Source organism: Platichthys flesus, chromosome 23 (assembly GCF_949316205.1).
Source record: "Platichthys flesus chromosome 23, fPlaFle2.1, whole genome shotgun sequence".
Taxonomy (NCBI): Eukaryota; Metazoa; Chordata; class Actinopteri; order Pleuronectiformes; family Pleuronectidae; genus Platichthys; species Platichthys flesus.
Genome location: NC_084967.1, coordinates 11,192,109 through 11,213,387, shown reverse-complemented (window position 1 = coordinate 11,213,387; position 21,279 = coordinate 11,192,109). Strand labels below are relative to the sequence as shown.

Below are 21,279 nucleotides of genomic sequence, written 5' to 3'. Positions count from 1 at the left end.
GCAGGGGCACAGGTTGATTGCAGAGCACGTAGAAAAACGATCATACATAAATAGAAGGACTTATTGTGATGTGAAGATGACCCAAATGACACAATGTCCTTTCAGATGGTGTTGTAGAGTCTGACGGCTGTTTGAATGAAGGACCTGTGGAATCATTCCTTCATGCACAGTGGGTGGAGCAATCAGCTGCTGAAAGAACTGCTCAGGGCCCCCAGTGTCACGTAGGGGGTGCGAGGGTGTTGTAGATCAAAAGGTTTCCCTCATTGCTATGGTGATGGCTTTTTGGATTGGTTTTGATTAGCTGTTCTCCATGAAGAGAGAAGCGATTCAGATATGCACCCTGAAAATGTCTCACACCAGCTCACAACCCACTTGAGCATATTCTCACAGCTGTGCAAACATGGAGGAAATGTGCTGCACATACATTGAAAAGCTTCTCTTTGGGCGGTGGAGAAACTTTAAAATAGTTTCTTTCAAATCAGACTGCGACTCGGTTGAATGTTACATGATGCAAATACCATCTAGCTGAAATTGTTTTCAAGGACATGACTGAGACTACACCCCAGAGAAGTTCCACACGCCTGCTTTGATAAGAGAAATGTTTTCTAGTATCCTTGTAATTCTTTCAATAACATAAACCTATGATAATGATTTATATAAAAGAGAATTATAAGGAACATACTTTAAGTTGTTTATGTAAGTATCATGCACAGGCAACAAAATGGCTACCACCGAAACCAGTCCCAGAGGCATCAATGGGTACACAGAACATTGCCAAATCTGAATTCAAGTTTCCTGTATGCGCATGGAATTTAATTAAGTCTTCTTCAGTTTTTGTTTTTGTGTTGTTTGGAGTAATGACACTTAATCTTCTGAAGAGTATTTTTATTAAACACTTTTAGGAAATTCTACTAAACTAAAAGCACATGCAGAGGAGTAAGAACTGCATCAGTAAGATGATGTCACAGGGAGGGGGGGAAACAGGGAAATACAGGACTCCTGAATCTAATTTTAAAAACAGGTTTGACATCAATGGCACATGGTTCTACCTGCTTGTATTAATCAGGATTGTAGCACTAACAAATATTTCACTTCTCAAAAAAAGAATTGTTCGTTAAAAAGATATCTCTGACCCGAGCAAGACAGTACACAGAAAATAACTTCCTCACAGTTTTTTTTGCTGATATGTGGTTAATGTTTCACTTCCACAAATGACTCAACATACAATGAAGGTAAACATTACCTATCCAGTGTGAAGCCATTTGGCCCATTCTTATGATCATTGATTCCTCATCTCTTGTGTTCACCAGAAATCAAGTCCATCACGACTTCATGAAGCATTACTGGAGCAGACTTCACTCAAGATTGTTAGAAGGTGCCTTGTTTGTGGCCAATTTTCATAAGAACACGTGTTTTTGTACGTGATGACTACTTATGTATACATATTCTGCATGGCCTGTAGAGGCCCAAGTAGTTACACATCCAAATGATTTAAAGCCATCCAGGCTTCCTTCACATTTCACTGTTCACAGAAAAGACACTTGTTTATTTGTCTGAAGACACAATCCACTTCCATTCCCTCCAGAATCACTTTGACTGTAAACACGACTTTAACGGATGGCATTCACTGATATCATATGACACTGCTGTCCGATTTTGTACTGCATAAAGGGGGCAGGTCATTTTTCACATCAGTGCTCCAAAGCTGTCTGGTTGGAATCAGTTTGCTGAGATGGAGAGCAAGATACCTGCCACTGACGGAATATAGCAAACACCCTTTTAGACTTGTCACGGGGGCCCTGCAAGGAAAGAGAAAAGTTTAATACCATGTTTGGTTTGTATGATGAACACAACCCCAAAAGACTGAAAAATAACAGAAATCAAGTGGGTGTGACTACACTTTACATAGCTGGAATGTGGTTTTTGAAATATAATCATCAGATATTTAGACGTGCCTGTGCCGGACTGCCTCCTGCTGTATCGGAATTCTTTTTCATGGGCATGAGGAGATCGAGGGCAGCCTTCCAGCCCTGCTGATCAAGGGCTGAACCTCCATCCAAAAAGCGGATGGCCCCTGGATGCACGTTTTCCTTTCCCACCGAGATCCAGGGACACCAGTCTCTGTGCTGAGCGAGAGGGTCAAAAGAGTTCCTGTGCAGGAGATCATCCTGAAATAACAGGAGAACAAGTCAAAAACTTTCATAGGATTAGGATTCCAGTTTCACTTAAACACAGCCAGAATAAAATGACAACGCTGTTCCAAGGTATGAAATCAGCAGTAAAGTTAGTTCTTACAGCACCACCAACTGATGAGAGGCGCAGACGCTTGAGAGGTTGTGGCGGGCTCGCGGCGCCATCAGGTGCAGAGGTGTCCCCCAGTCCTTTGCCGCGTGTTGCAGACCTCTTGCCCCTGGTCAAGGGACTTGGTAGCTCTTCAATGGGACTTGGTGAGTCTCTGCTGCGGGATCGCAAGCCCACAGGGGAGGAGTTTCCCTCACCCTTAAAACATACACCAGAACACAAGACATTTTCAAACATGTGTTAGAAGAAGCTTCATCAACCCACCCCACCCCACTCGCTCGTGGTGAAACCAGCGGGGGATCCCCTGCTGTGTTTCAATCAAACTAGCCTGGTCAGAGCGTGTGGAGTCTTGGCTCCTCAGCTTCATGCGACTTGGTGTTGTAGCAGGGGTAGGTGAGGCAGATGAAGAGCGGTCTGCCTGGCCCTCATGCGTAGGTGCTGGGGCAGGAGCTGCTGTTGGTGCAGACTGGCTTACAGTTATGGAATCTCCATCACCTCCTGTTGCCTCCATCTGGTGGAAGTTCCACAAGCCCACCTTGCGCATACAGTAGGAGCAGGTGAGGATGGGCAGGTTCATGGCGTGTAGAGCTGGGCTAAGAAAAGATAAAACCACAGAACAGACATGATTTGATCAAGTAGAGTTCGAACAAATAGTGTCACGTTTGCCTCAGCTTAAAAAAGTGTCTCCCCCGTTCTTTCATCAACATACATTTGAGTATACTAGACAGAGTTTGGAGTATCTTCTCACCTTCCTGCCCAGCCACAGAGAGAAACTATGCATGCAGCCACCTGGACACCCAAAGATTCAGAGCACTGTGTCCCTCCCTTTTTTTTTTGCTCCTCCTCGACAAGCTGTAGAATTGCACTGATGACGTCCTCAGTCAAAGACTGCAAGGAAAAGTAAACAAGAATTCAGGTGAACAAGTTAAAATCCCATAGAGTTGACATTTTTCTGCAATAATCAGATTCATCCTGCCTTACCATAGATTTCAGCTGCTCTGGCTTCATGGCTGGCAGCTGCTGTGCAAGGAGACAGGCACTCTGGAAGCGCTCTAAGAAGGCAGTGAGAAGCGTCGATGGTTCACAGGCCGGAACCAACCAGAACCGCTCTGAAATCAAATCCATATTCACAATGAGCATCGTGTGTATACATCAGGTTACAGTATACAGTACAAGCTAGAATATTTTTTGAACTTACCAGGACAGGGGAAGTCGGGCCAAGGACAAAACTTCTCATGCTGCGTCTGAAGCTGCCTCAAAATCTCTGTAATGCGGGATTCATCTATTCAAAGAAAGAAAGTTGATTGACCATTCATTTTTCGGAGCTGACTGGCAACATCTGAGTAACCTTGATTAAATTCAGCGTGTGCTGGCTCTGACACTGACTTTTTCTTGAAGTTCTACTTACATTTTTCAAAGTCTAGAGTCGGTTGTAGTGTTGCACAGAGGAAAGCGTTGCAGCTGGAGCACTTGAGCATATCGCAGCCAATGTTGATCCAGCCATAACGGGCGCACATCAGAGGGGATAGTGTGCGGGGTTTGCCTGCCCATTTCAAACAGTGCTCTGCTAAGGAACTGTCACATTCATTATCACTCTGAAATAAAGTACACATCTATGCATGGACAATTATAGTATTGTACATAACATGTAAATACATAAACATATTTAAACTACAGTGATGTCTTTATTCGTTAATCACATTGGGAGAAAAAACACAAGTTGCCTCAAACTGGGTCAAAAGTTCAAAATGATTGAAAGGATATTGAATAAGATTCCACTCTTGAGAAAAAGGCGTCTTTGTTAGTTGCTTCACAAGGTGCAGGAGTGTTGCTTTTTACTTCCAGAACTTTCAAATGTCCTTGACCACTGAAAAGCAATGAAAGGAAATGTACACGGCACAGATGTTATTTTCCACATAGATATAGATTGGATTTACTACAAATACTGTACATTATAATTCACATAAGTCCTGTAAATAAACTTGCACAGCTTGACTGAAATGCACGGTCCAAAGTGAGGCCTGTTGACTGTGAGTAAAGACGTGATTGACATGGGGCTGGTTACTAACTGGAAAAACACAACTAAAGAAAAGAGAGTTCAAACTGCACTTAGTGAACAGCGCTCCACTTGAGTGAATCTTGCGTAACAGCAGAGAAAACAAAGCATTGCGGCTCTTTCATTCTTTTCCGACTACACCCATCCACCTATTGTATTGATGCACAGCAGAACTTCACTATGTTGTTTTAATCCGGCCCTGACGACTGTGCAACATGTGGAAATTGATCCACAAACTCACAGCAAGTCAATAGAACACCATGTTACCGTCCGACTAAAGGTCCCCACCCCCTCATGTAGACAGCGTGCAAGGAGGAGCGACTGCACAAGCGAGTGGCACCGCGGATCAAAGCGACTCCACTGGTCAACACGTTCAAAAAGCACAGTAGTGTATAAACTCATGTTCTGGCCCACACGCTCCAGGAGGTGAGGAGGCTTGGGGCTCAGAGAGGAGACGCTGAAGTTGCAAGCGCTGCCAGGCTAAGTGGCTAACCAGCCGAGCTAATCACAACTGCGCCTGTACGCCACACACACACACACGCCGCCGGGATGATCGGTACACGCACCTGATGGAGCCGCCGGTCGTCGACGACACCCCCTGGTTCAGGATCTCACGAACTTTCTCCGGAGAAACCAGAGACGCTTTCTGGTGGTTGGAGTTGGAGAGGCGATCCCCACGACTGCCGCTGAGAGTCGCCATGTTCGGTTCTGACGTCCCCCGGAAAAAAAAGCCCGAGACCAATGGTTCCGCTTTGAATGACCCTACCACAGCTCAGACTGAGACACCCCCCCCCCCCCTTTCTGCCTCTCACTTTTTTAGGGACAGAGCACTGACAGGCATGGCAGACAGTGAGTTCCTATTTTTCAGGCAAATGAATTGGCTTTTTGAGGGCTTTAACATGCTCAAATTCTTACCAATATGTGCAGAAAATTAGAAAGTGGTGAAAATGTATTTCCTGTTATTTATTTATTTGGTTGTTTTTAATACAATTCCATTTATTGTTTTTAAATAAAAAAAATATTAAATTTAATTAAATGAATAAACATTTTTTTAGATACTGGATGATTTAACATGCTTTAATAACCTATTGTTAGAGAATAACCCAGTAGTTTCCAGCCTTGGCTTCTGACGCCACACAAGAATCACAGTGTGGGAAACATTTAGTTTAATATAATTCAGTGAATTCATGCAAAACCTTCCAGTTTATATTCGGTGATCAAATAAATGATTTATTGTTCCCATCAACTTGCACAAGGAGTAAGGGTCACTCATTACTCATTAATCAAATCAAACATCTGGCCTCCTGAACTTTTATTTTGAAGGTGAGCGGTCTCTCTGTCCTCCTTCTGGAAGTCCTCGTTCAAGTTTAGCTTCTCAGGTTGACTTCCACTTGGCCTCACTACTGCACAAATCTATAACAACGACATATCCCTGGATCTTTGCTGCTTAATTTCCAAGCAGTCTGCTGTTGCTCTTTTCCATGTGATGTCCTGAGCCTGCCCCCTGCAGGCTGATGGGTTCCTCTGCTGCTCTTGCTTGGTTTGTGCAGCTTGTGATTATCTGAAGTTGCTCAGAAAAAAAATCTTTATTATCCCTCAAGGGCAATTTGATGTACAACCAGCAATCAGTGCACGACAAAAATAAACCAATATATATAATGTAAATAAAACACAATATAAAAACCCTATAGACTAAGTAGCAGGGGAAAATTAGCTTTTCTTTAATGTTGTAATCATAAACTACTGATTTTATTGACTTTATAACAATGCACCATAATTTGTATTGTATGTGTTTTCAAATTCTGAACTGGTAAAGCTAGCAGTGGCCTAACTGAAGCTATGAAATACATTTATAATAGAATATTTATGTAAGTTTCTTGTCCATTTGTGGGTTGTTTGTTCTCTGTCTCCTTGTTTGTAATGTATTTTCCCCTTTTGAATAAATAAAAGTAATATAATATAGTATAATTGATAAATATCTGAAGAAGTAAATGGAAATACTCAAGAAAAGTACACCTCAGAATTGTTGAGCACAATATTTGAGGGTGCGTACTTGGTTAATTGTCAATACAGACCAATCAAGATTTATAAAAGAAAAATACAAACGTACTCAACAAGCCACTATCTGCAAATGATTTTAAAATAAGTATAAATAACTATCTAAAATAAGATGAATAAAACTTAAAAGGAATCTCACAGTCATGCTTATTAGTAAATGAAAACCAAAATTATCAAAGAACACCTCAATGTTAAAGTGATGCTGAGAAAAAAAAGGTGCTTGACTGATCCATTATAAAAACCTCAACAAGTACAAAGTTCTTTACATTTGGGAAAAATGGTAAAATTTAAAATCAATGATCAATATTATTTCAAATTGATGTCTTTTGGATGTCACCTGCTTAGTTTCTGGTACAAATTCTTAAATGAACAGCCAATGAACGAACAGCAAAAGCAATATTTTTTGCGAAGAATGCCTTTACTTTTAGTTCTATGTTCAGCTGCTCACACAACTGCAATCCTCCCGTGTTAACACCAGGGAGCAATCATGCACCCGATAAAAGACAGAAGGCATCTCGATGAGGCTTTTTATTAAATTCAGAACCATGACAGCAGCTTGCTAACTGTGCTGCGAGGAGACACAAGCAGATAAAGAACATATTGTAGGAAGATTGTTGGAGGCTAGATTGTGATCATATTGTAAAGCTCTGGTGATGGAGGTTGTGGGTCAATGTTATAAATATTGTCTTTGAATGTTAAAATTGATGGATATGTGTTGACGTTTTTAAAAGGCACTGATGATAATTATTATAAAACGTCTTCTCAGTTAAATCATATGCTGATAATTCTTGAGCCTTGAGCCTGAGAGTGAATGCTCCTTCCTAATACCCACACGAAAGTGAGATTCAGAGCTGGATGGCTGCTTTTAACTTACCTCAGATGGGGGCTCTGTGTGACGAATTATAGACAATAGGTTGAGGGCAGCCAACAGTGCATGTATGACATAATAAATGTTCCCTGCCAAACCAGGCCAATTGAAGTGTGCCGTTCTGGAATGGAAAAATAAAGAGAAAACGGAGTTCATAGGCAAATATGTTGATATTGTGTCAACACCTTATCAAACTAGATATATTTCACACATATATGATTTTAGATTGGCTTGCAACTTTTTCTTCCCCCTCCAAAGTGACTGAGTAAAGTTTTCAAGCACACTCAGAAAGTACATCAAGAGTGTGTAGGTAGGTCTGCGCGAGAGCAGTGACGCTATGTTATGAATGAATTGAAGTCACGTTGCATTTATTTTGAATGCTGAGCCATGTCAGACAGTAGAGTCTCGCAGATGAAAACACACAATACCTTTCGATGAATGCATTTTATGAATTTTTTATTATCTACTTTTTAAAAACCTTATTCAAACCAATTATACAACCAAACAGTAAGAATTCAACCTAATCAGATCATCAAATAAGCAAATTTAAGACAAATGACAAGAAAAAGTTCAGGAAACATTACACATCCCAAACACAGAATGATATAAATGATGCAACTTTAGTAAAAACAAATTAATCTAAAGAACAGTTCTACAGTCTTGACAGCTCTTTTTTTATCATCAAATATATATGTATGATATTATCTGTACGTTGTGTTGAACTTAAAAAGCGTAGAAGACAAATCTAATCTAATAATTGTGGAGAATAACTATCATGACTCGGAAGGAAATAGTGTTGTTGTTTTGGGAGACGGCGACACGCGCAGCCCCGCCCCTCTGTGATGACGCAGCTTCCCAATAACAAGCCCTTCGATTGGCCAAGCGGGAGGGGGGGACAACAGGAATCTGTGAATGGCTTCAGATGGATGAGATGCGGGCTGATGTATAATGTTTTATCTGCACCTCGGCAGATGTGGTTGTTCTTCAACGTGACTGGATTGTGAACGGGGGAAGCGATGGAGGCAGAAGCTGCTCGCGGCTCGGACCAGCTGAATAAATTCGAGCGACTGACAGGGAGGCCCCCGCAGACGTTAGCAGGTCGGTCAGCGTTAGCACGACATGCTAACGACATGTTTGAACTCGCTCACATCCTGTCAGTGGGAACTAAAAAAAACAATTTCACTGTGATCGTCTGGTCCACGTGAAATGCAATGTGCACGTTACCTTCGCTGGAGACGTTGCTAATCATAGAATCCAAGCTAGCAGCCAGTAGCTTGTTTATCTCTCGATAGCTTGTAAGAGAATCACATCAAAGGCTACTCAGAACATGAAAGCAAACAAGTAGTTAATCGTACATTTAGTCAAATCCGGTCTTTTAGCTGTAAGACCAGTGATGGATTACCAGGACTACCATGAGAGATCCAGGGCTGTTTAACTGCACCATCCTATAAATCACTTAGAAGGCGTCTCGACATACATGTTTCTGCTTTTAGCAAGTGAAGCTAATGCCTGATGACTCAAGATGCATTCAGGTACAAGTTTACACCCAAAAGCAGCACGTATGAACCGATCAGGTGTGTTGCTAGTGCTAGATGTGTGTGCTGCAGCGCTACTCATCATGACAATCATCAATAATCATCGTGTTCACAACGTAGTCCTGGAGAAACAGATATGATCTCGATGTGCCACCATGTTTGGAAAAAGACCAGGATGCACCGACCCCCTCTCAGATTTTTTTAACCATATCCCCTTGGCTTGATGGTGTGTATTCACGTGTGTGTCACAGATAGTCTTTACAGCTGCCAAGGTCAGTCACACCAGGGGCCAAGCAACGTGCACCATGGTACACAGTCCAGCTCTGATCATGCTGCAAAGAAATATGACCCAGATGACTGAGTGACTGAGTCATCGGACTCGACTCTGCAAAGGATTTGTGGTCTATATAGTGCACTCTTATTTTCATAGACATGCCAGATTCTTTGCATAATGCTTTGACATTTGTCTGGCCGGCACCAAAAAGTCACTCACTTTCACAAGAGTTTTAAAGGGTGTTTTTTTTTCATCTTAGCAAAGTAGAAACAACTATTGTTTAATAGATTTTAGTCACAGAAATATGTGGTTTGTAGAAGCCTTTTTCTTTTGCGGTCCTTTTACAACTTTCCCTCTGTATCCAGCCGGCAGATAACCCATGTCAAGTCAAATAAATGTTCTTGATAGAAGCACCTGAATCGCCACATGTGAATTGTGGTGATTCAGAGCTATGTTAATAGATAACTAATAATAATTGCGACATTACTGCCAGAGCAATAGTTTGTGCTGTTATTCGCATTAGATTTGTATCAATGTGGGTGTGTGGTCATGTCCTACATTCCTCTGCTCTCTCTCTATAAGCCTTGTTTCTCTGCTGTGCTTCAAAATCCATTATAAATCCTGATTAATAAAAACGCATTTGCTGGCTGAAACATCAGAGTGGAGTTAAAGGTAGGGTTAAAGGCCCGGTGCTATTCTTAGTACTTTACTAAACTCAAATAGTGAGGGTTCATTTTCCATAGTTTTTTTCCCCAGAAGGTCAAACATGTGATGTTGTGAATAATGAATCAAAATCCCAAGATCCATGGAGCCAGATTATAATATTTTAAACTACAGCACACTAGGATTTGACCGGCTGAGTTAAAAGCGCCATTTTTATATGGACGGCACTTTATAGGAAATATACAGTATACCAGAGTAAGTACCTCTATTAACATGCTCCCCCTCTCTAGGTCATCGTACTCCCCCCGCCCGCAGTGGGCATCGCTGTGTCGCAGACAACACTAACCTGTATGTATTTGGAGGCTACAACCCCGACTATGATGAGTCAGGAGGCTCAGATAATGAAGACTATCCGCTGTTCAGGGAGCTGTGGAAGTACCACTTTGCCACAGGCTGCTGGCAGCAGATCCGAACAGAAGGCTACATGCCCACAGAGCTGGCGTCTATGTCAGGTAAAACAGATCCATGGTGGTTCTCAACAAAAATTGGGTTTTCCAGCAATTGTGGATGAACATCAATGTAATGTTACTGTGTTCCCTCAGCTGTTTTGCACGGCAACAACCTCCTGGTGTTCGGAGGCACTGGGATCCCCTTTGGTGAGAATAATGGCAACGACGTTCACGTTTGTAACGTGAAGTACAAGCGATGGTCCCTGCTCAACTGCCGTGGGAAGAAGCCAAACAGAATCTATGGACAGGTAGCCTCTGAAATCAATCGGTAGTTTTAAGAAGAAGGGACTATAGAGATCAGTTTCTTTTCAGAATCTAGTCACTGGGTATTCAAACTATTCAACAGAACTACCATGAAATAGACTCTCAAATCTTTGTTCCTCCAGGCGATGGTCATAATAAACGGCTTCCTGTACGTGTTTGGAGGTACAACAGGCTACATCTACAGCACAGACCTGCACAGGCTGGACCTGACCACCAGGGAGTGGATCCACCTCAAGCCCAACAACCCTCCTGACGACCTGCCCGAGGAACGGTGCGCTATCGTGCTTCTAAACAAGCTGGGAATCTTTTTCAGTGTTGTAAGAACCCTTGACATAACTCTGTTGTTTGTGTGTGTGCCACAGGTACAGACATGAAATAGCTCATGACGGACAGAGGATCTACATTCTGGGAGGAGGCACTTCCTGGACATCTTATCCTCTAGACAAGGTACGGCTATACGCCGCTAAGGGGGAACTCTAGTCACTTAGACCTATTCTGAATATACCGTTGTTTTCCTTTTAAATAGGTGCATGCGTACAATCTCGAGACCAATTCCTGGGAGGAGATTACGACTAAGCCTCATGACAAAATAGGTGTGTATCCTGCACTGAATTATCACCTGTTGCTGTCGTGTTCTCATGCACACAACTCTAAAATGTCTGTGCTTCTCCCAGGGTACCCTGCTCCTCGGAGATGCCATAGCTGTGTGCAAATACGAAACGGTGAGAATCTTTTTAATACTGCCGTAGATAAACAGTCTGTTATATGCGGAACCTTCAGTGTTGAAAGCAACTCCCTGCCGGCTCGCACATAAACAGCTACAGTATGTAACCATTTATCTTTCTCGGTTACAGATGTATTTATCTGTGGAGGCTACAACGGGGAGTTGATATTGGCAGATCTGTGGAAGATCAACCTGCAGACTTTCCAGTGGAGTAAACTACCAGCAATGATGCCTGAGCCTGCCTACTTCCACTGTGCTGCTGTCACCCCGGTTAGTGCACATTAGTAGCTCCGTCTGTTGAAATGTTGATGGTTTGAAATAGCCATATTTGCTAGACACATTTTTCCTATAAATCCACAAGGTTTTTTTTTAATTGCTCTATATTTCATATAAAACATATGCTTCGGTCTGTCTTCACTGTCCCCAGGCTGGCTGCATGTACATCCATGGTGGCGTGGTGAACATTCATGAGAACAAGAGGACTGGCTCTCTGTTTAAGATCTGGCTGGCAGTGCCCAGCCTGCTGGAGCTCTGCTGGGAGAAGCTCCTCAAGGCTTATCCCCACCTGGCCACTCTCTCCACCATCCAGCTGCTGAACCTGGGCATGACACAGGAATTAATCGAACGCTTGAAATGAGCCGCACAGCGGAGCACGGACAGAGGAATGGATGACCTGGGCTGGACTGGGAGGAGACGAGGTGTGACAGAGCACAGAAGATAAAATTCACAGCAAACTTTCTCGGGAATCGCCCTCTCGCTCCCGTGCCTGACGTAGCCCCGCCTTAAAACCAAAAACAATGGGATGCCTTTTTTCATTTTTTTTTTTTTGTTCTTAGGTTTTTCGCAGTTCCAGTGATGACGAAGAAAATAGATGCAGAATGTTTTATTCCCTACATGATGCCTTTGTGTCAAACTACGTACGAACTCCAGCCCCCTCATCAGCCAAACTGTGACTGCTGGAAATACTTTATTTTGCCCCGTCATGTTTTCAAAGACTGCCCTCTCCCATTTTTTTAATCAACCTTCTCTAGTACTTTTAAGAATTATGTGCAAAAGAAGAATGCATGTATATTTATTTGGACAAATCAGTTTTGGGGGGAATCACCTGAAATTGCTGTTTGCACATGTTGTATTGCATATTTGTAGACATTTACTTTTTTTAAAAGGAGGTTTCAGTCTATAAAGTGAAAGGGAGTGTTTTTTGCACGTTTTAGTCAATTGAATACAAATCTCATGTTTTAGATTTTGAAAGTGACTTTCCGGTGAGCCATTTTTTATTTCATTTTTCTCTGTATAGTTTGAAAATCAACTTCCAGACGCTTGAAACTTGAATTACCGACTTCCCCTGCACTACTTTGAACTCATTTTAAATAACTGAAATGTTTTCACCGTCAGGGATTTCCAATCTAAAATGTCAAGTCTTTTTATGTTGTATGAATTTAAACAAGGGTGTGTCTGGATTTAAGTCCAGACACACCCTTGTAGTAAATTGGCTAAAACGTGTTAAGAAAAAGTGAAATGCTGGTTTTACCAATGACTGAGCCCTTCTATTTTCCATCATACATCTTGTTACAGAGAATCATCCACGAAAAAAAAAAGATCGAAGGTGGGTATCTTCAATAATAATGAACTTCCCATCCCGTTTGCTTGCAGCTCTCATTTGTAATCCAAACCATGCACCACATCACTGTGAATTTGGTGCTCTTTAAAAATTAACTTAAATGCTTTTATTCAAATAAAGACTTGCTGTTATTCCATTCAGACATGTGTTTTACTCCCTCTCTGTCGGTGGCTGAGTTTTGTCGGAGGGAGTGGCTTTGGTAGCAAACAGCTGCGTGTACTGCAGTGCCTTTCAAACTTTTAAAGAGGTTGAAATAAGTAGGCAGTGGAAGATCTTTTTCTTGTTTAGAGGAACAGGTTTAATGTCGAAGATTTGACCTTTGTTGTAGAGTTAGTCAATTGTTTAACCACTCAACAATTCTGCCATTACACAGTATAACCACTCAGCATAATGGGGGCCACAATGATGATAAAAGTCTTTTGATCTCTTCCTGTCAGGAACCAGTAAAGTCATCTCCAGAACAGGATGCAGCAATCTCAGTCCGACACACATTTAATTTCACTGATGCCAAATAACAATTATGAGTAATGAGATCAGGATTTCAGTCAGAATGGGATGTCACTAGTTGTTTTGATGTCTCTTACACACGCATGAACCTGCCTGCACTTCTTCACCGTTGCCTAACCCTAACCCTTCTATTAACCTTCTGCATACAAAACTTCTCGGTGCATGACGTCTTCACCTGCTTTTTGTATTAACCTTATCAGATCTTTACTTTTGAATATAGGTTTAAAACAGTCACCATTTAACTGTTGTACAGTGGACTTTTGTGAATGTCATGTTGGAGTTAAATATTAATAAAGTGTTCTGTAAATAGCTCTCGGTTGCCCCCAGTTTCCTTTGCCTGACTTGTAATTAGCATGAATTATATTACAATGCTGTTTGCATGACTTGCTGTGGTCTTGTCTTTTCATTTATAAGAGAAATTATGCCCCCAAACTAAACTTTATAAACAATGCATTTTTTAATTTCAATATAAACCACACAGTACAAACATTACAAAGACAGCACAAAGACACCACCCTGGAATATACATATACAAAACAGACTTTTTCTTGATCAACAGGAGCGAGGAGAGGGAGCGAAGAAGTAAAGAGCCAATAGGATGAGGTAAACCACCACTAGAGCGGTGCCTGTGGAACAAGGCAAGAGCGCTTTACATATGCATACAGTTTCAAAACCGTGAGAACTCATGATGTTCACTGCTCTGGGGAAACAAGTCTAGCGTGACTTACCCTGAAAGTAGTCACATTTTCCATCCATAAAGATGTAGTTGACAACGATGACACTGAAGATGCTGGCCCAGAGATGGATGTCACTGAACACGAGCACAAATCCGACATCCTGGGGAGAAAATGTAAAGTCAAGTTGTGGAAACAAACATGCACGAGGAAGAAAATCATCTGTTGCAGTTGAAAAAGGAAAATCCAGTTTAACTTACGTAAAATGCATTGAAGAGGATAAGCAGTGGAATCTGGATCATACAGACCTGGACAGCAATGCAACTTCCCACTTCAAGGCTGCAGAAGAAAAACTAAAATTACTGTTGTATGTCTCTAGCAACCAGTGAGATGCAGTTTCTTTTTCCCCTGACTCGTGAGGTCACCGTGACCTTTGACCACAGAAATCTGATCAATTCACCCATTACGTTTCAGAGGATACAAACATGCTTTGTAAGGCCAACGTGACCGAATCTAATCGGAGTCTAAATAAATGATCATCTGTGCCAAATATGGGAGCAACTGTGACTGAGAAATCTGATCTTTGACCATCAAATTCTAATTGGTTCATCCTTGAGACCAAGCTAACATTTGTACAAGACATTCCTTCGAGGTGAGATTTAACTTCAAGATCGGTACAAACAACTGGAAAACATAAATGCCTCAGACCACTGACCTGTTATTTTCGAGAAGGCAAGAAGAGATTTCACAAATGTATAATTTCCAAAACTAATTATCACCGCGATACAAATTCACAGGTTTTACATTTAAATTAAATAAATGATTGTGATCACTCAGTAAATTTTGTCAAACCTCAGGCTGATGTTGTTCTGCAGCGCGAACTGGATCCCATTGACGATCTCAGGAAGCTCTGGCACCATGGCCAACACTGTGACACTGATGAAGTACTGCAAGAAAGAAGCCGCACACGACCTCAGTACAAAGAAACCTATGACACGATATGACCCCCAAATACATCATGCACAATACACCAAGCCCCTCGGGACACATTCTATCTAACAGAGGAGTTTATATCAGTTAATCACAAACAATGATGCTCTGTTGGGTGTTTTTACCCCAGGGTGGTAATTCTAAAGTTTTCGATCATCCACAAGTTAAATTTGTCTAGTGAAGCACAGATGCTTTAAATCTGAGTAATTCTCCTCCCTTCTAAAAATAAACCATTTTCAATACAAGCTCCTTTTCTGTGGAATCATCTCCCAGCTTCAGTCCGGCAGGCAGATAAACTGTCGACTTGAAAGAGCAGGAGCAAAGTGTTGGCTCAGGTCTCGTCTTCAACCAGCTCGTCGTTATGCTGCTGAAGGCCGAGAGTGCGGGGGACACATGGAGCTGCTCTATCTCCTCTTCATCACATTACTATCAAGATATGTGACTGACTTGGCTCCACAGAAATCAAATGCTTTATTGTTGCAGATGCAGGATCACAGCTGCAGCCACATCATGGATCATGGTTCCAACAAATCCCCCCCGAAGGTTAAGGACAAAGAATGCGATTTGTGATATTCAAATAAAGCTCGATTGTTTTTAATCCAGTACCTTGGAGATGGAGGAATTGGTCAGAATGGGCTTGACGTTCTCCGTGCTGAGGTCAGCGCAACAGGCCATCAGCACCGTGGCGACGATCAGCACTGCCAGAGCCCTCCACCGGGACCAGAGAACCACATGATGACCTACTGGTGATGCAAACAAACACACACACACACTCCATCAGCTCACCGACACACACGTTTAATATTTAATGTCTCATCTTTTTCTGTAAAGGGGCGATGGCATGCACAGGCACAATCAGTTACATCAGTGCCCCTATCCTTCGGTGACTCACATGCACGAGCAGGTTAACCAGGTCATGGACAGGCAGTCAGTAGTAAGGGAACTATTCTGCATTCCTTCACCACAAATAGAATGGCATGCACTCCACATACCCACACACCTGTTGTAACCTGGTTGCTGGCAATAATGCTGTCATTAATACAAGAGCTGGCAGCGTGAAGATGGCCAGCAGTGACCTCACCAGTGGGGTGGCAGGTGATGGCGTCCTCTCGTGTATACTGACCAGTTGCATGGTCACCTTGGCCATCACTGATGTGGATGTCATAGATGTGGGTGTGGGTTTTCAGTGTGAAGATGAGGCCGATCAGGTAGGCAGTAGGCAGCAGCACAGAGATTGTGTACACCAGAGGCCTGGAATGTTTTTAAATGAATAATTAGTTACAAAAATTAGGTTGATAGTTGAAAAAATTAAAACATATGAAGCACCTGGACTTACTCAATATGGGCGAGAATCAAATGTGGGTCCGTTCGACTCTGGGAACAAAGAAAGTAAAATAAAAAAAAGTTTAATATATTCTTGAATAAATCTTCTGCAGCAAAAATGTTCCTTTTTAACTGTCGTGGGACCAATCAGATGTGGATCAGATATGGACTCAAACTCTACTTGTTATTTGTGCCATTACTGAAACTGGAGGAAAACCAAAGGTACTCAAACTGGCTCCAGGCAGCTTTGTAGCTTGAGCTGATCAACAACACACAACGAGAATATCTGGAAGTTGAAGTGTAACGTGAGGAGAAGCTGCCCACCATGTCGTAGTGACAGTCCTTGCAGATGAAGGGCACGCTGGTATTGTTTGGGATGTTGGTGCAGCTCTCACACACCAGATAACCGAACGCCTTGGAGAAAAGGGTGGGAGCAAACACACCTGTGGACAAGCGTCACAGCACAGGACTCAGATTGATCAAATCTAGTTTGTGGCAGAGGAAGTGTGTGTTTGTGTGTGTGTGGAAGCCATACATACCTCCTATGGATATGAAAAGCAAAGCAGAACTCACTCCAGCTGAACGACTGTTGAACCTCTGCTCCCGGTGTTTAATGCCCCCAATGATCATACAGATCCCCTGTGCAGGTGACAAAAAAAATAAATAATTGTGCATGAGCATCTACCCACTTATTTAAAAAGCTGCATTTTACAGGATATGAAAAGCGAGTGAGCCGATGCATGTTGGCAGATATGTGTCCTTCTCAGGCACTCACCGGTATGAACAGTATACATCCCAGTATGGTTCCGGTGAGCGCTGCCTTGACGATCTCTTCGTAGCATTTGTTGTTAGCGTGGTATCCCTGTAGCAGAGCTGTGATGTAGAACGTCATCTCCGTGATGGAGCCGAACGTGGCATTCACCACCGCCCCCACTGCAAAGTTACTCTGCGCAGAAATGCTGTGGGAGCATGCACAAAAAAAAAAAAGGAAATAGAACCATCAACACAATCAATTATATACATTGATCCTGGTTGACAGGGTTTCCTGTAGGTTTAACTTCACCTGGCTATCCCCATGCCGATGTAGTAGGACAGAGGGATGATGGAGGTGATGGCTGTGGCAAACTTGGTCTCTGCGCTGAAGTAATTGTGCTCACGGTCAGTATAGCCCACAATAAGAGTGATGAATACCAGAGGAAGCAGGTCTGCAGGGAACGTGGACTCAAGGAGAATAAATAAACAGTGGACAGAGCAGAACACAAATCTGTCTCGCAGTGAAGGTACTTTGATAAATATCATGATTGATTAGGGATGGAAAATGTAAAGTAGTTGAAAAAGATTAGATAAATACATTTTGTGAGCACATTATATTTAAATGCAATCTAATGGTAGCTAAATAAGATCCAACAACTCAAAAAAAGGATACTGAGAGCGAAAATGTTGATTCCTTGTACGGTGTATTTGCAGTAGTGCACATTAAATGCTCGATTACAGTATAAGACGACTCGGATCTCACAAATATTCGTCTGGAAAAGAGAAAACAATTCATCAGAAGTTATAAATTCATTATATTCAAAACTATTTCTTAACTTAGCACAACTGATCCAGCCACACAGCCTCTCTGGTAATAATATCCACAGATTTCAATATCAGTTTAGATCTGGAATCTTTTTCTATAGATGTCAAATGTCAGGTATCATGGAGGCTATAAAAAGAAGTTGTTTTCACATTTACAATGCTCCCAGATCATTACGCACATTCCTCACATCTTTCTCTTCCTCCTAAATTTATTTCTGGATCAATAATCTATCCATCCGATCACTTTTACCTTTTCCCGTCTGTGGATCTGGACGTCCTCCGGTGCCATGAGCAGCACCGTGGTCAGGGTGCGAGCGTTCATCTTGGACACAGGGATGGTGAAGATCAGCAGCCAGGAGAGCACACAGGCGAGGGAGTGGGCCACAGCCAGCACAGGGTAACCCAGGAGCAGCCACACATAGGTGCTGACCCGACACTGCAGGGGGACAATCATCAAAAACACCCACTCGTAGATTTACCTCAACGATTGAGATCATCCGGACTTTCTCACCCAGTGCTTTGAAGCTTTCCTGACAGGTGGTTCTGGGACGGGGATCTCCACTGCGATTGGAGAAGACACCAGGAGGGGGGCAGACTCCTTGTCCTCAGTGTCCCCCTCCTCAGGGATGACCTCAAACTTTGGAGGCTTCACGATTGAACTCCTCATTGCATCACTGGCCTGAAAAAAAAACTAAATTGGTTGTCCATATACTACGTCATCTACGGTTTCTTATATGAATCTCTACTGTTGTAGTATAACAAATATTTTAGTTATTGCAGCCACGATATCGGAAGAAGTGTTGAAAACCATGATACCTTTTCTATGGACTTAGCAAATGGCCAAATAAAGTACAACGCCAACTTCCAACAAAGTTTCCCTGGAAAAAGCCAAAACAAAAACGTCATTTTCTTCCACATTTGGGGGAAATCTACAATATTCAGAGCCATTTTTTTTAAGAGTACATACCATACGGAGCTCCTAAGATCGTTAGGAACATTATAGGACAAACGAGGAAGTAGATTAAAGATATCCACCATCCAAATAAAAAGACATAAACGATGTTCCCAAAGGAAACCACCAAGCCTGAAAGAGAGGAGAAATCATGAATACAGCTTAGTGTTTTCTTCTATAAAAAGGACCGTCCTGTTAATCTGTATGCGAGTGCAAAGAGAGAAATGAAATAGAAAGACCTTCTTGAGGTTTAACAAGACTAATATCAGCGTACAGCTCTTTGGTGATGTCTGATCTCTCTCCGATGGGCTTCTCCGTCACGTTGCCCTTCCACTTCCTGAAGCCAAACTGCAGGAAAAGACAAAGTTTTTTCCACAATATATATTTAACCATGATAACTTTCAGATAGATTAGTTATATGTAGCAGAATTTTAAATGAAATGAGTAGATGGGGAAAAAGCTGAAAAAGCAAATTCAAGATCCATGAATTGGTCAAAAGGTCAAAAACAGTAATGCAACCTGGGAGTTTCAAAAAGGGGATTATTGCTGAGGTGCAGTGGAGATCAATGCTCACCCTGTAGTTGTTGGCTTCCCTGTGAGCCTCCACCTCATTGTCAGCTCTGATGGTGGTCTTGGTGGTGGCGTCGTGCCAACCCTCCTCTCCATACTGTGACGAAGCCGTCCGGGCTGAGGTGCCGTGACCTGCTGCAGAAAAATCACACCGCGACACCGTTCATCCACAGCAGCGGATGACTCCTGTTCTCACCATTTTCACTTCTCTCGGTCTATATTTGAACATCTCCAAATTCAAAACAACCAACAAAACAAAATAGTTTTTCCAATGCTAATGTGATTACTTGTTTGCTTCCTGCTGTAAACTAACGCGTCACTAACCTCCGTGGACGGTGAGGTAACATTTCGGCGTGTAGTGGCAGAAGTGGGCCACGGAACCATCTGGGGAGGGCGTGGTCATGGTCCCGAGCTCCGGATGCTGGGGGCCAACACAAATTCTGTCAGTTTGGGACTGTCGCCGTGGAAACCGACGATGCTGTTCAGGATCTACATAGATCTCTGGAAATATCACGGGAGACAGATTCGTACATTTGAAGAAAAAAAGGACACAATACATAAAAACAATGTTGGTCACATGATCGACACATCTAATGAGGTGTTGTGTTCAAGGTGAGGAAGAGGAGCGACATCCAGGGAAACCCATTTTACAGCCGTGCCATGGAAATGTGTGTGACTAACAAAAACCTCCTGAGAGTCATGCAGAGTGTCCCCGCTCCCCCCACGCTGCAAAGGGCTGCCTGCCACGACTGATCTCATTATCAATGCATTGCTCACATACACACAAGAAAAAATAAAGTGCTGCTTTAAAATATATGATAGAAGCATGTTGTTTATACTGGGAACTGTTTACGAGCTTATAAATGACAATCTGCAGCAAATAGTCACTTCTCTTGTCTGATTAAAAACATGCCCAGTGACAGTTGAGGAGGTTTTTGGAGGCGGCTGGAAGTCAGATCTACAGAAAACTGCAGTTGGAAAATGCAATGTCTCCTGTCTTTGATTGAGCACATGACTTTTAACTAAATCTGCTGAGGTTTGGCAACAAATCATCCACAGACATGCAACATGTAATAAAAAAACATCCATAAACTTTAAGGAGTTTAGAAAACATGGCTGAGGAACTATCAGTTAAGAACAAGCTGCTCTAAACCTTCTTCTTCCCAGTTTTCAAACGAACATAAACACACACATGTATTTAGACATATACTATAAGGTTGTGATCATAGCAAGGAAATAACCATGATCCTCTGCTCCTGCCTGTGATTCTTGAAACAACCCTCATCCGCCCCTCAAACACTTTCTTCGAAAGTTTTGAAGCAAAAGGTCAAATTGACGAGCGCGCGCTTTGGCCAAATTAAGGTCAAACTAGCACAGAAATGAATTCCAACCGAGGTCACCCTCTCACCGGGTTAAACCATGAATACAAACAGGTGCACGAAACTCACCTGAGGAGTCCTGAGCAGCGGATCTTCTCCGGAGACTGTCCGCATCACCTGGCACCGACGAGGTCTTTCTGTCGGACATGCTGAGTGTTTACTACACGTGTCCACCCTGTGTGTGTGTGTGTGTGTGTGAGAGAGCTTCTTCCTCTCTTTATACTCTGATATGTCACTGGCTGCTCACTGACGCCCAGCAGGGGCGGAGGAACAGGGGGGGACAGGGGGGAACACTCCCAAGTTTAAATCGTTTATTTTTTCTTAATTTAATAACTTATTTTCTACCAACTTCTGTTTTCTTTCTGTTCATTTTCCAAACTGGGTAGTGGCTTTATAACTATTGAAAACAACTTTGTGAAGGATGTAAAAATCT

At 42.5% G+C, this 21,279-nt stretch overlaps 3 protein-coding genes across 5 annotated transcripts; 1 reads left to right on the top strand and 2 right to left on the bottom strand.

Annotated features, from left to right (window-relative positions):
• Nucleotides 1-870: 870 nt before the first annotated feature.
• zc3hc1 (zinc finger, C3HC-type containing 1) lies at nt 871-5,114 on the bottom strand. Its single transcript, XM_062383154.1, has 10 exons — nt 4,924-5,114; nt 4,066-4,168; nt 3,710-3,860; nt 3,500-3,583; nt 3,283-3,410; nt 3,050-3,189; nt 2,630-2,894; nt 2,296-2,499; nt 1,956-2,168; nt 871-1,799 (listed from the first exon to the last, which is right to left on the bottom strand). Exons 1-10 carry the CDS (start codon nt 5,055-5,057, stop codon nt 1,692-1,694), a joined length of 1,530 nt encoding a protein of 509 aa, XP_062239138.1. The 5' UTR covers nt 5,058-5,114; the 3' UTR covers nt 871-1,691.
• Nucleotides 5,115-8,169: 3,055 nt separating this feature from the next.
• On the top strand, nt 8,170-13,013 carry klhdc10 (kelch domain containing 10). Its single transcript, XM_062382322.1, has 9 exons — nt 8,170-8,381; nt 10,046-10,267; nt 10,358-10,512; nt 10,651-10,799; nt 10,891-10,975; nt 11,055-11,121; nt 11,203-11,250; nt 11,383-11,522; nt 11,680-13,013. Exons 1-9 carry the CDS (start codon nt 8,300-8,302, stop codon nt 11,887-11,889), a joined length of 1,158 nt encoding a protein of 385 aa, XP_062238306.1. The 5' UTR covers nt 8,170-8,299; the 3' UTR covers nt 11,890-13,013.
• An 813-nt stretch (nt 13,014-13,826) lies between these two features.
• On the bottom strand, nt 13,827-21,055 carry cax1 (cation/H+ exchanger protein 1). 3 transcript variants are annotated; one of them, XM_062382319.1, is made up of 20 exons: nt 20,916-21,055; nt 19,792-19,968; nt 19,472-19,602; nt 19,137-19,245; nt 18,913-19,029; nt 18,762-18,823; nt 18,457-18,624; nt 18,196-18,381; nt 17,794-17,893; nt 17,431-17,572; nt 17,143-17,326; nt 16,907-17,006; nt 16,692-16,810; nt 16,381-16,418; nt 16,168-16,295; nt 15,651-15,787; nt 14,907-15,001; nt 14,315-14,393; nt 14,109-14,217; nt 13,827-14,006 (listed from the first exon to the last, which is right to left on the bottom strand). In XM_062382319.1, the coding sequence occupies exons 1-20, from the start codon at nt 20,992-20,994 to the stop codon at nt 13,933-13,935; spliced, it is 2,334 nt and encodes a 777-aa protein (XP_062238303.1). In that variant the 5' UTR covers nt 20,995-21,055; the 3' UTR covers nt 13,827-13,932. The 3 variants fall into 3 exon arrangements, with proteins under 3 accessions (XP_062238303.1, XP_062238304.1, XP_062238305.1); XM_062382320.1 differs by having other exon boundaries at nt 15,651-15,784; nt 20,916-21,017; XM_062382321.1 differs by having other exon boundaries at nt 19,792-19,888; nt 20,916-21,017.
• Nucleotides 21,056-21,279: the final 224 nt, after the last annotated feature.

Coding starts and splice junctions, on each gene's coding strand:
- zc3hc1 (XM_062383154.1), bottom strand. CDS start 5,057: ATGGCGACTCTCAGCGGCAGTCGTGGGGATCGCCTCTCCAACTCCAAC. Junction 4,169..4,923: donor ACGACCGGCGGCTCCATCAG/GTGCGTGTACCG, acceptor ATTGCTTTTCAG/TGGTCAAGGACATTTGAAAG. Junction 3,861..4,065: donor CAAGAGTGGAATCTTATTCA/ATATCCTTTCAA, acceptor TTAGCAGAGCAC/TGTTTGAAATGGGCAGGCAA.
- klhdc10 (XM_062382322.1), top strand. CDS start 8,300: ATGGAGGCAGAAGCTGCTCGCGGCTCGGACCAGCTGAATAAATTCGAG. Junction 10,513..10,650: donor CAAACAGAATCTATGGACAG/GTAGCCTCTGAA, acceptor TTGTTCCTCCAG/GCGATGGTCATAATAAACGG. Junction 10,976..11,054: donor CATCTTATCCTCTAGACAAG/GTACGGCTATAC, acceptor CCTTTTAAATAG/GTGCATGCGTACAATCTCGA.
- cax1 (XM_062382319.1), bottom strand. CDS start 20,994: ATGTCCGACAGAAAGACCTCGTCGGTGCCAGGTGATGCGGACAGTCTC. Junction 15,788..16,167: donor CCAAGGTGACCATGCAACTG/GTCAGTATACAC, acceptor TTGCATCACCAG/TAGGTCATCATGTGGTTCTC. Junction 14,218..14,314: donor TCCTCTTCAATGCATTTTAC/GTAAGTTAAACT, acceptor TTTTCTCCCCAG/GATGTCGGATTTGTGCTCGT.